At 34.4% G+C, this 14,008-nt stretch overlaps 1 protein-coding gene across 2 annotated transcripts in view; it reads right to left on the bottom strand.

The window, feature by feature from the left end:
• Window positions 1-14,008, bottom strand: part of PRKACB (protein kinase, cAMP-dependent, catalytic, beta) — a 144,196-nt gene that overhangs the window by 32,124 nt on the left and 98,064 nt on the right. For both annotated transcript variants that reach the window (XM_010860295.1, XM_010860294.1), the window contains exons 4-6: window positions 4,760-4,858; window positions 3,681-3,763; window positions 398-524 (exon numbers count right to left, since the gene is read on the bottom strand). In XM_010860295.1, coding sequence (XP_010858597.1) covers window positions 398-524; window positions 3,681-3,763; window positions 4,760-4,858 — 309 coding nt within the window. The remainder of the gene's footprint in view (window positions 1-397; window positions 525-3,680; window positions 3,764-4,759; window positions 4,859-14,008) is intronic.

Below are 14,008 nucleotides of genomic sequence, written 5' to 3'. Positions count from 1 at the left end.
AGTATCTTAGTTTCATTAATCTTAAAATGAGAATAACAGTAGTATTTACATTTCATACTGTTATCAAAATTAAAAGAAGTGACACATGTGAAACACTTGGAACGATGCCTGGCACTAAATGAGTACTCACAAATTTGGCTATTCTTCCTTTATGCAGGAGCCTGTGCACAACCTGTGCACAGTTCACAATGAAAGGAGATATAAACAGGTTCTATCTTTGATGGAACTTTTGGTCCTCTGTAATAGCAACAGAACTGTTAATTCAATTTAAGCTATTAGGAAGAACTGTCTCCCTCAAAGGAAAAAAAATCCAATTTTGGTAGTTGTGGTTAAAAATATATAACTTCTTACCTAGTATGTTCTCAAATAAATTACACATAATGTGTTCAAGTCATACCTGGATATAACCTTGGTGGTCAATTAAGAGATTTTCAGGTTTTAGATCTCTGTAGATGAGGTCTAGTGAATGGAGGTACTCGAATGTTAGCACTATCTGAGCTGCATAGAACCGTGCATGGGGTTCACTACGAAGAAACAAAACATTGATTTTTGGTAAAATGGGTTAACATATAGTAACTAGTAGATTACACAAAAAATAACATGAGGTAGAGGCATTTTGGGAGCAAAAGATACTTTTTTTCTTTTAAACATATGTAAAGAATCTTGTTAGTTTCCAAATATTTTTAAATCTATAAATCATCTTCAAATAATGCTTTTATATGCTTAGTGAGCAGCATATGTTGAAGAAAACTATAACTCTCAGATTGCCATCGTAATTTAAATTATTGTTGGCCATACTACAAGATACTAAGAATGAAAAGCACCAGTTAGATTGTCTATCAGGGCCATTGCTGTTGTTGATAAGCTCCATATACCTTTCCCATAAATTTCTAGTACTTAAAGAATTTCTGCTTTTATCTGCAGATTTAAGCCATTATACCCATGCTGTTACTATTACAAAAGGGATATATGCTCATTATAGGAAAAAAGCCATAAAATATTAACGAAGAATAAAGATACTAATAATCTCATTCAGAAACCAGATTCAATCCTGGTGTTTGAATTTCCAAATCTTTCACTATGCATGTTTCTACAAATATCTAAACATAGGTATAATCTGTATATTTACATAAATACACACAATTCTGGATGCATAGATTAGATTAACTGATTTGTTGCTGCTTCTGTTGTTTAGTCATGTCCAACTCTTTTGCAACTCCATGGACTATAGCCCACCAGGCTTCTCTGTCCATGGGGTTTTCCAGGCATGAATACTGGCATGGGTTGCCATTTCTTCCTCCAGGGGATCTCCTTGACCCAGGGATTGAACTGATGTGTGTGTGTGAAAGTTGCTCAGTCGTGTCCAACTCTTTGCGACCCCATGGACTATACTCCAGGCCAGAATACTGGAGTGGGTAGCCTTTCCCTTCTCTAGGGGATCTTCCCAACCCAGGGATCAAATAGGGGTCTCCTGAATTGCAGGTGGATTCTTTACCAACTGAGCTATCAGGGAAGTCTCCTGCATTGGCAGGTGAATTCTTAACCACTGAGCTGCCAGGGAAGCACAGATTAACTGACAGATTAGGGTAATCTTGATGCCACATTCTAAGTATTATTCCAAAAGGATGTACTGATTTTCCAGTTTGAGTTTCTGGTTCATCTTCATTTGAATTCTGCTAATCTTCCTAGTATATTGCAATGACTTTCAGATTTGTGTCCTCAATGAACAACCTTAACTATGAATAGAATTTCCCTCAAGATGGTTCATAGGAGTTTGATTTGGTAGCACCAGAAATAGGAATTCTAAAAAAAAGATTGTATATGCTGTTCCTTTTGCTTGTCATGTACTACATTTCCAAGGTCCTAGCCTGATACATACCAAGTGCTCAGCAAATATTTGTTAAATTAATGAATGAATATGAGAAGGAAAACTTTTCTGTGGCAATATTTTATAATATCCTTCCATTTCCAGCCCTATCACAACACTGTAACAAGCTACAACACATGTCCTATGACAAGAAATGAGAATACTGTAAAGGAGACTGGAAAAATCACCCTGGTAATTGAAACATTTATCCCCAATTCTGGAAACGATTGACCTAGGAAGTCCCTTCCTATTTTCTTAATATGCCTGTTTGTATAAGATCTACTTTTATCTTATATTTATCATCATAAACATAAGATGCACTCAGCATTTTGTATTTATGTCCACATTAATATTTGATTGGAGGTACATAAACATTACACAGACTTTTAATCAAATTGTTGAAACGTAAGAGCAAAATATTTCTATAAGGATAGTTTAATGCTGTAGCAGCTTTAAGTCTAGACAGCTACTATGTAAGTAGAGAATCGTAACGACTCCATTGATTCTGATTAATGCTACGCTCAACAATAATTCAGTCTTGTCTCAAAGTTTCTAAGGCTGGAGTTAACAACCTTTCAAGTGTATAAATAATGTGTGAAAGGTTAGAAAGATAGTGTCTCTGTGCGAATTATGCCAACCACTGGCCTTCCTATTTATCAAGTGTTAAAGAAAGAAGAGTGTGGGGAGTTGCAAAGAAAGGAAGTAGTCACAGAAAATGGATAAACTATTTTTTGAAGACAGGCTTAGGTATGGTAATTCAGTGTTAAACTTAAAATTATCATAGGGCAATTCTGGACTGCCTGGACAAGGAGTGTAAGACAGGACAACAGGGAGTTAAAACAAAAATCATTAAATAGAAGTTACTCTGCATTAGCTCAGTGCTTGACACATATTGGATGCCCTATACATTAGGTTAATAAATGAATTGTGGTTTAGGCCTCAGGAAGCTAAAATAACTCTCATATTGGCCTATTATGAATATAATCTCATGCTAATCTCAATTCATATTTTTATAATATGAATTGAATTATCATCTTCAGTCATCTGAATTCATACTGATGTTTTAATTATATCAATATATAGTATATTGAGTGAAGTTGAACTTGCTCTTGGTTTTAGCCTAATTCTAAAAGTGATTATTAATGAATAGTAGGAGTTTACAAAGTATTATGCACAGGTAAAGCTAATAGAATCTAAAAACTATTTTAATAACTGTGTGACCTTATTAGCAATAACTTAGTAAGTTACTGCTTTTTAAAAAAATTATATACATATGTTTAAAACTGATACATATGTTTAAAACATACATATGTTTATGTATATACATATGTTTGTTACATATTTATACATATAGATATGTGTAAGTTACATACATGTGTTTAAAACTCAACATGGCAACATTAGGAGAATAAATTTGTGCAAAATGAACTTTCATAATTTTACCACCATGATACTATGATTATCTTTTCTATATATTTATTAATATATTTCTTACTTGTCTTCATACTTACATAAGCCTTTTCCTCAGAGATATATTACTAATATTTATTCACTAAATATTAGTTTAAATTCAATTAATTTTTACAGTACCTGGAAATTCTTCAAATAATGGACCCTCATGATACCTACTAATGCTAGAATATTTACACTGCTATAATGGTGTTTTTAGTTAACTTTTAAAACTCAATAATGTTTGTATAGCTAAAATATTACGAATTTAAATGAAATAAATTTTTAGCATTGACAAAAACTTATTTGGTTTAAAACAAACACACAGCATATAAGTATTTGAGAAGCATAAAGTATTAGTTACCTGAACCTTCCAATTCTTCTTAGATGTGAAAACATTTCACCACCAGGAACATATTCCATAACCATGTATAAATTAGAATTATCCTATTAAGTAAAAAGAATAAATAAATCAAAACTATGAAACTTAGATTATTTCTCATGAAAATATTTTAAGGTGACACCATGTACAATTAGAAAAAGACAAGTTAAAAATCTGATAGATTACTAACATCAGGAAATAGAGAATAAATGGAACATGCTCTCACTTTTGTACACTGGGGCACTTATTTTTTTCCCTGGTACTCTTGCCACAGATTGGTCTGGGATTTTTGCTGTTCCTGCTCTTACAGGAAATACTTAACTCTTGAACAATTAAACACTGGGGTAATGACTTAATGCTATAGTGTAAGCAAAAGTTTAAAAATAATTTGAAAAATAATATTTACATTTTATGCACCTAAATAAGATCAGAGAGATTAATAATTTTGAACATCATTCTAAATACACAGGTCTTCACTTGATTTAACGAATAAAAGAGGACAAAGGAGAAAGGTTAAAATGTTCCATATTAATCCACTGGTAGAGAGATGCCAAGTATCATCCCAAATAGCTGAAAAGCTGCCAACTTAAAGAATAAATCTTTTGCAACTTTATAAGGTGCTTGAGCAGAGGGCCAAAGACTATTTTGCTTCAATAAATGAAGAGGCTAGAACACAAATTACAAGTAAAAGAAGACGGTGAGACTGCAGCAGAAAAGGTTCAAGAGGAGAAGCTATGTGGATGTATCCATTTGTATGAGTGTAAGATATGCTTAATAAGATGTCACTATGAATTTTAATAAACTGAAATACTTGATCTTATAATACCATTTCATGAAAAATTACACATTATCTTTAACAATTTCCTCAAGAACAGTAAAAACCTTTTCAAATGTCAGCTAAGTTTTTAAGCACAACAGGACTTACATAAAATCTAAATATATTACTTTTTTGTTTATCCATATTTTCCAGCTTTATCATATAGATTAGAATCCTACTACAGTTTCATATTTTAAAAAATATGAAGTTGAAAATATTTTATTTTGATAGAAGTAAAATTTACCTTAAAAGCATATTCCAGTCGAACAAGAAAAGGAAAATTCACTGCCTGTAATATTCTTTTCTCATTCAAAGTATGCTCTATTTGCTTCAGTTTAACAACCTGTAATTGAGAGGAAAAGATATATTTAATGTATTTGAACAAAATTTAAAAGTTTCTATAATTTAAAAAATTAATTAATTTATTTTAATTGGAGACTAATTACAATATTGTGGTGGTTTTGCCATACATCGACATGAATACAGGTCTGGGACAATTCAGAAGGATGGGATCGGGAGGGAGGTGGGAGGGGGTTTCAGGAAAGTTGCTATAATTTAAAAGAAGAAAATTTTCCATATAATAATGAACTTGCAGAAGCAGGATTGCCAATTTAAATACAGATAATAAGAATAATAACTACCAATGAGAATTATCAGATTCAAATGAAATACCTAACAGGGGTTTAAAATTTAGTCTTCAGAATGTCAAATATAATTTTCAGTTAAGAAGCAAGAGCTATGAAGAAAGAGGTTCATAATAAATTACCTAAAAAGTTAATATATGACAATACTTGGGTCTTAATGACTTATTGGCCACTAAAAGAACTGGTACAAATAACTGTAATAAGTAGGTATTGATTTTAAATCTTGAGAAGATAAGCAAGAAAATTAAAGATTAAGGAAAAGTCAATGATTTTTAAAAAGTGGGTAAAAATGAACAATCTGTTAATATCATTATATCTGAATAAATACAAGAACAAATTCTAAAACTTCAATTTACATAGCCACAAACTATTGACAAAAATGACTGTCTTTATAACAAATAGGTCATTTAGGATTGATCAATTGATCTATTCCACTGGATAGTCTAATCAATCAGGTCCATAGCAGGGAAAGCAACTTATCTTGACCTACTGAAGACTGTTATTTTATACCAAAAGAGGTTCTATTCTGAATTGAACATTAATACGAAAGGTAATTAAAGGGCTTCCCTGGTGGTCCAGTGGTTAAGAATCTGCCTTGCAATGCAGGAGACACACTGATCCCTGGTCCAGGAAGATTGCACATGCCTTGGAGCAACTAATCACATGCGCCACAACTCTAGAGCCTGTGTTCCGAAATGAGAAGTCACGGCAACGGGAAGCCCGTGCATCACAACTAGACAGTAGGCCCCAAATACTACAACTAGAGAAAGCCCGAGTGCAGCAACAAAGACCTAGCACAGCCAAAAACAAAAAATTCTTTAAAGTCTTTGTATAAAAAAAGGTAATCAAAGACACTGTCCATTATTAGGATATAAAATTACAGTATAAAAATAATGCTGAGTAAAGAATAGTTGACTGAGAGTCAGAAGACCTGTGTTTTAGTCTAGACCTTCTATTCAACCAGCTTTGTGACACTGGAGATACTGCAACTCACTACTTTTTCCTACCTGAAAATATGAAGTGGCTGAATCACTATTAGTCCATACTTATTACAATAAATTATATAACATTAGCTGGAGAATTATTGTTGCTTTGTGCTTACTTTTTATTCATAGACTGATTTTATTTTTTTTTTAAAGCAGTTTCAGGTTCACAGCAGAATCAAACATAAAGTACAAGATTTCCCATGTATCTTTTGCCCCACACATGCCTAGCCTCCCCTATTATCAACATTCTTCACCAGAGTGGACATTTGCTACAATCAATGAACCTATACTGACCCATTATTATCTCCATTAGTTTGATCAGGGTTCACTCTTGGTGTTGTACATTCTATGGGTTTGAACAAATGTGTAATGACACGTACCCACCATTATAATATACAGAGTAGTTTCACTGGTTTTGATATCAGGGTGATGGTGGCCTCATTCAAAGAAGTCACAAGCATTCCCTCCTCTGTAATTTTTTGGAATAGTGTGAGAAGGATGGATGAAAACTCTTATTTGAATATTTGGTAGAATTCATCTGTGAAGCCATCTGGTCCTCAGCTTTGTTGAGAGTTTTTAAAATTACTGGTTCAGTTTCATTACTGGTAATTGGTATGTTCATATTTTCTATTTCTTCCTATTTCAAGCTTGAGAGAGTGTACTTTTCTAGGATTTCCATTTCTTATAGTTTGTCCATTTTATTAGCATTGTAATCTCTTGTGATACTCTGTATTTCTGTGGTGTCAGTTGTAACTTCTTTTTCATTTCTGATTTTATTTGAGTCTTCTTTTTTACTTGATGAGTCTGGTTAAAAGTTCTTATTAATTTTATTTATCTTTTAAAGAACCAGCTCTTGGTTTCAGAAATCTTTTCTACCGTGTTTTTTTTTTTTTTTTAGTCTCTATTTCATTTATTTCTGTTCTGATCTTTATGATTTCTTTCCCTTCTACTAAATTTGGGATTTGTTTATTTTTCTTTTTCTAGTTCCTTTAGGTGTAAGATTAGGTTGTCTGAAATTTTTTTCTTGTTTCCTAAGGCAGTCTTGTATCACTGTAAACCTCCTTCTTAGAAATGCTTCTGCTGTGTCCCACAGATTCTGGATCATTGTGTTTCATTTTCATTGTTTCCAGGTATTTGCTCATTTCCGCTTTGATTTCTTCAGTGACCCAGTGGTTGTGTAGTAGCACACTGTTTAGCTTCCATGTTGTTTGTGTTTTTTGCACTTTTTTTGTAGTTGATTTCTCATTTCATATAATTGTAGGCAGAAAAGGTGCTTGATATGATTTCAACATTCTTATATTTATTAAGATTTATTTTGTAGCCTAGCATTAATCTATCCTTGGAGAAGGCAATGGCAACCCACTCCAGTACTCTTGCCTGGAAAATCCCACGGGCGGAGGAGCCTGGTAGGCTGCAGTCCATGGGGTCACTAAGAGTCAGACATGACTGAACGACTTCACTTTGACTTTTCACTTTCATGCATTGGAGAAGGAAATGGCAACCCACTCCAGTGTTCTTGCCTGGAGAATCCCAGGGACGGTGGAGCCTAGTGGGCTGCCGTCTATGGGGTCGCACAGAGTTGGACATGACTGAAGTGACTTAGCAGTAGCAGCATTAATCTATCCTGGAGAATTTCCATGTGCGCTTGAAAAGAATGTTTATTCTGTTACTTTGGGGTGGAATTTTTTGTATATAGGTATTAAATTCATCTAGTATAATGTATCAGTTCACACCAGTGTTTATTGATTTTGTCTCACTCCAATTGAGTGATATAAGTGAGATATTAAAGTCCCCTACTATTAATATGTTACAATCAATTTCTTCCTTTATGTTTGTTAATATTTGCTATATGTATTTGGCTGCTCCTATGGTTCTTCAGTCACTCAGTTGTGTCTGTCTCTTTGCAACCCCATGGACTGCAGCCCACCAGGCTCCTCTGTCCAAGGGATTTCCCAGGCAAGAATACTGGAGTGGGTTGCCATTTTCTTCTCCACTCCCATGGTAGGTGCATATACATGTATAATTGTCATTACTTCTTCTTAGATTAACCCCCTTTGTAATTCCCTCTTTGCCTCTTATTATAGTCATTGTTTTATACTCTATTTTGTCTTAATATAAATATTCCTATTCCAGTTTTCTTTTCATTTCCATTTGCATGGCATATTTTTTTTTTTTTTTTTTACCATCTCTTCACTTACAGTCTGTGTGTCTTTAAGATTTGTAGTGAGTCTCTTGTAGGCAACATATACATAGGTTTTGTTTTCTCTTTTAATCCATTCAGCTTTTAGTTCATTTACACTTAAAGTAATTATTGATAGGTATGTACTTATTGCCATTTGGGTAACTGTTTTCAGGTTTTATTTTGTTCCTTTCTTCTTTTGCTAACTTCCCTTGTGATTTGATATCTATCTTTAATGTTATGTTTGGATTCTTTCCTCTTTTTTGTGTGTCTGTATTATAGATTTTTGGTTTGTGGATACAAGTAGGTTTATATATAGAAATATATATATATAGTTACTTAAATCAACCATCTCTTAAATTTTAATGCATTCTAACAATCCCACATTTTTACTTCCCCCTGCTAAACATTTACGGAGAAGGCAATGGCACCCTACTCCAGTGCTCTTGCCTGGAAAATCCCATGGACGGAGGAGCCTGGTGGGCTGCAGTCCATGGGGTCGCTAAGAGTCGGACACGACTGAGCGACTTCACTTTCACTTTTCCCTTTCATGCATTGGAGAAGGAAATGGCAACCCACTTCAGTGTTCTTGCCTGGAGAATCCCAGGAACAGGGGAGCCTGGTGGGCTGCCGTCTATGGAGTCGCACAGAGTCAGACATGACTGAAGCGACTTAGCAGCAGCAGCAGCAGCTAAACATTTAATGTTTTTAGATGCCACAAAAGACGTATTAAAACTAATAAATTATTTTAGTAAGGTTTCACAATATAAAATAAATAAGAATATTTTGTGTTTTAATACACTAAAAACAAACTATCACAAAGAGAAATCAAAACAGTCTCACTTACAATTGCATCAAAAAAAAAAAAAAAAAGTAAAACATCCAGATAAATCTAACCAAGGAGATAAAAACCTGTACTTGGAAAATGAAAACACATTGATGAAATAAACTACAAATGACACAAACAAATGGGAAGACACACTGTGCTCATGGATTGGAAGACTTAACATTATTAAAACGGCCATACTACCCACAGTAATTTACAGATTCAATGCAATCTCTTATCAAAATACCAGTGGTGTTTTTCACAGAACTAGAATAAATAATTCTAAAATTTATTTGTAAACACAGCCCTGAATAGCCAAAACAATCTTGCAAAAGAACAAAGCTGCAGGTATGCTTCCTGATTTCAAAGTATACTACAAAGCTATAGTAAACAAAGCAGTATGGTACTGGTATAAAGAAAGGCAAACAGACCAACAAAACAGAATAGAAAGCTCAGAAATAAACCCATACTTATATGGTCAATTAATCTACCAATGAACAAGGCAAGAATCTACAATGGGGAAAAAGACAGTCTCTTCAATAAATACTGTTGGGAAAATTGAACAGCTATAAGCAAAAGAATCAAAGTGGATTATTTTCTCATACCATATACAAAAATAAACTCAAAATAGATTAAAGACTATTGTAAGACCTGAAACTATAAAACACCTAGAAGAAAACACAGAAAGTATGCTCTTGATACTTGTCTCAGAAATATTTTTTTGGATATGTCTCCTCAAGCAAGGGAAGCAAAAACAAAAATAAACATATGGGACTACATCAAACTGAAAAGCTGGTGCACAGTAAAGGAAGCTATGAACAAAACAAGAAGACAGCCAACTAGATGAGGAAAATATCTGCAAACAATTATATGATAAAGGGTTAATACCCAAAATATACAAAAAAGTCATACAACTGAATATCAAAAAACAATCAGATTGAAAAATGGGCAGAGGACTCAAAAACACATTTTTCCAAAGATGACATACACAAAGTCAACAGGTACATGAAAAAATGTTCAATATCAGTAATTATCAGTTCAGTACAGTTCAGTTGCTCAGTTGTGTCTGACCCTTTGTGACCCCATGAATTACAGCACACCAGGCCTCCCTGTCCATCACCAACTCCTAGAATTCTCTCAAACTCATGTGCATTGAGTTGGTGATGCCATCCAGCCATCTCATCCTCTGTCGCTCCCTTCTCCTCCTGCCCCCAATCCCTCCCAGCATCAGGGTCTTTTCCAATGAAGGCCAAAGTATTGGATTTTCAGCTTTAACATCAGTCCTTCCAGTGAACACCCAGGACTGATCTCCTTCAGGACGGATTGGTTGGATCTCCTTGCAGTCCAAGGGGATCTCAAGAGTCTTCTCCAACACCACAGTTCAAAAGCATCAATTCTTCGGCTCTCAGCCTTCTTCACAGTCCAACTCTCACATCCATACATGACCACTGGAAAAGCATAGCTTTGACTAGACGGACCTTTGTTGGCAAAGCAGTATCTCTGCTTTTCAATATACTATCTAGGTTGGTCATAACTTTCCTTCCAAGGAGCAAGCGTCTTCCGACTTCATGGCTGCAATCACCATCTGCAGTGATTTTGGAGCCCCAAAAGGGAAATGCAAATCACAATCACAATGAGCTAACACCATATACCTATTAGAATGGCTATTATCAAAAAGACACAAATAACAACTGTTGGCAAGGACATGGAGAAAATGGAACCCTCCTGTACTGGTGATGGGAAGATAAATTGGTAAGGTCCCTATGGAAAACAGTAATGGGGTTCTGCAAAAAAATTAGAACTATTACATAATCCAGCAATTCCACTTCAGAGTATTTTTCTAAAGAACACAAAAACACTAATTCAAAAAGATATATGCACCTCTATGCTAACTGCAGTGTTATTTATAATAGCCAAAATATGGAAGTAACCTAAGTGTCCATTAATAGATGGACTGTTAAAGAAGATGGAATAAAATGGGATTGACTCAGCCATAAAAAAAGAAGGAAATCTTGCCATTAGTGACAACATAGGTGGACTTAGAGGGTATGAGGGTATTATGCTAAGTAAAATAAGTCAGACAGACAAAGAAAAATACTGTTATGATATCTCTTATATGTTGAATCTAAAAAACATATGAACAAACAAAACAAAATAGAAACAAACTCATAGATACAGAGAACTCAGAGTGGAGGGGGTTTGGTGGATGAGTGATACAGGTAAGGGAGATTAAGAGATACAAACTTTAAGAGCTTACAAAAGAAAGAGTTACAAAATAAATGAGTCACAGGTATAAAGTACACCATACGGAAAATGTGCTCATTGTGCTGTGCTTGGTTGGTCAATTAAGTCCAGATCTTTGCGATCCCATGTACTGTATCCCACCAGGCTCCTCTGTCCATGGGATTTTCCAGGCAATAATACTGGAGCGGGTTATCATTTCCTCCTCTAGGGGATCTTTCTGAGCCAGGGATTGAACCTGCGTCTCCTGCATTGGCAGGTGGATTCTTTACCACTGAGCCACCTATAATCAATAATATTATGATAACTTTGTGCAGTGACAGATGGTAATTAGATTTATTGTAGTGATCATTTTATAATGTATACACATATCAAATCATGTTGTACACCTGTAACTAATATAGTATTTTAGGTCTATTATGCTTCAAACAAACAGATTTGAAACATTTTGTTGTTGTGCTAGCAATACAAGTATACTAGTCACTTATCCTGTCTCAGATCCAATTATCTCATCTAGATAATTAGGTTAAGAACTAGTTGAGATGGCTCTCTAAGAGCTCCATGCTCAGATTATATAAATCAGGAGCAGAAAGTTCAAGGATGAGTTGAAGCTTGGACAAGAGTACACAGGGAAAGCATACAGAACATGAAGTAGAAAGAGTGGATAGTCCAGAGATTGAGATTAGCAGTCTTTACAGATAAGACAGAAGAAAAAAAAATAGAACAAAATATGAAAAACCACATGAAAAAGAAGAGCCCAGAGAGAAAACAGTATAATCAGGAGCATAGGGTTCCAAAAGTCCAGGGACAAGACGGTTTAAAGACAGCAGTCTGTACAGTCACAGGCTCTAAAAAAGTCACATAAGATGAGCAAAAAGAGTCCACTGGACTTGGTGATTAAGTCACTGGATTGGTGACCCATGGTAATGTTATTTCAGTGGAGTAGCAAGAAGTAGGAGATAAACAAGAAGGCAGCTAAATTGTTGTGGGTTAAAGATTAAAAGGAAGTGGGTTAGTGGGCAGGGTGATTAAACTATTTTTTCAAGAAGCATAGCTAGAAAAGATATGTGAAAGAGGGCAGAAGACAAAGATACACAAATGTGTGTATGAGTGTATTTAATTTTAGAGACTTAAGTCATTATTCCTTTTCATGTTAGAAGTTAATTTTGTTTTTGTTTTAAAGTAGAGGTTGGACTGAAACCTCAAACCAGTCTAATGTTGTGCTGTCCAACATGGTAGCCACTAACCACATGAGGTTATTTAACACTTGAAAGGTGCCAAGTTGAAGGGCAATGTACTGTTAGTGTAAAATAAACATCAGATTTTGGAACCTGATATGAAAAAAAGAATACAAAACACCTCAGTAATTTTTATGTTAATTACATATGGCAGTGATAGTATTTTAGATACCTCAGGCTAAATAAAGTTCTATTAATTAAGATTAATTTTTACTTTTTTAAAAATGGAGCTACTAAAAACCTTAAAATGACATATGTGCCTCACATTGTATTTCTGTTGAATACTACTAGTTTTATCCACCATCTATAACCCTGATTACTAGCTAAGTACTGTTTCCTCCATATTTTCCTATCTATACTCCAATAAGCCAAAATGTCATTCTTGGGTACATAACGTCTGTAAGATAACAAATCAAGATTTGCCATTTTTCTTTTACTTTCCTTCAATCATGATTACTAGAAAAATAGAAGCTTAATATTTAAAGCATGAATAATTCAGACATTCTGATTCATTTGTGCGTGCTCAGTCATGTCCAGCTCTTTGCAATCCCATGGACTGTGGCCCACCAGGTTTCTCCGTCCATGGAATTTTCCAGGCAATAATATGCAGAAGGTTGCTATTTCCTACTCTAGGGGATATTCCTGTACTAGGGATCGAACCAACATCTCTTGCATCTCAGGCAGATTCTTTACCACTTAGCCACCTGGGAAGACCTTCTAATTCATTAGGTAGTGGCAATATATTATAAATATTCAAATTTAATTTTTAATTATTTTTTTAGCTATAACTGATATATAACACTATTAGTTTGATGTGTACAATATAAAGATTTGATATTTGTTACAGTATGCAGGTTTTCAAATTTTTCCCTGCTTAACTTACATTTTAAATTAAACAACTCAATCATGTTAAACAACAAGGCTTCAACTGTCAATTAAAATAAGTCATAAAATAAATCACTAAATTTCTTTTACCTCAATCTAAGGATCTAGTAATTGGTCCCTGAATTTCTCCACAAGACAAAATGTAATAGAGATGCTTGTTCTTTACATATAGAATTCTGTATTTTGTTAGAAAATATATACAAACCTATTATGTATATTGTCACCCTGTTTATTTAACTTATATGCAGAGTACATCATGAGAAATGCTGGACTGGAAGAAACACAAACTGGAATCAAGATTGCCAGGAGAAATATCAATAACCTCAGATATGCAGATGACATCACCCTTATGGCAGAAAGTGAAGAAGAACTAAAAAGCCTCGTGATGAAAGTGAAAGTGGAGAGTGAAAAAGTTGGCTTAAAGCTCAACATTCAGAAAACGAAGATCATGGCATCCGGTCCCACTACTTCATGGGAAATAGATGGGGAAACAG

Source organism: Bison bison, unplaced genomic scaffold, assembly GCF_000754665.1.
Source record: "Bison bison bison isolate TAMUID 2011002044 unplaced genomic scaffold, Bison_UMD1.0 scf7180017864466, whole genome shotgun sequence".
NCBI classification, from domain to species: domain Eukaryota; kingdom Metazoa; phylum Chordata; class Mammalia; order Artiodactyla; family Bovidae; genus Bison; species Bison bison.
Note: the sequence above shows the minus strand (reverse complement) of the source record. Positions and strands in the feature narration are given on the sequence as shown.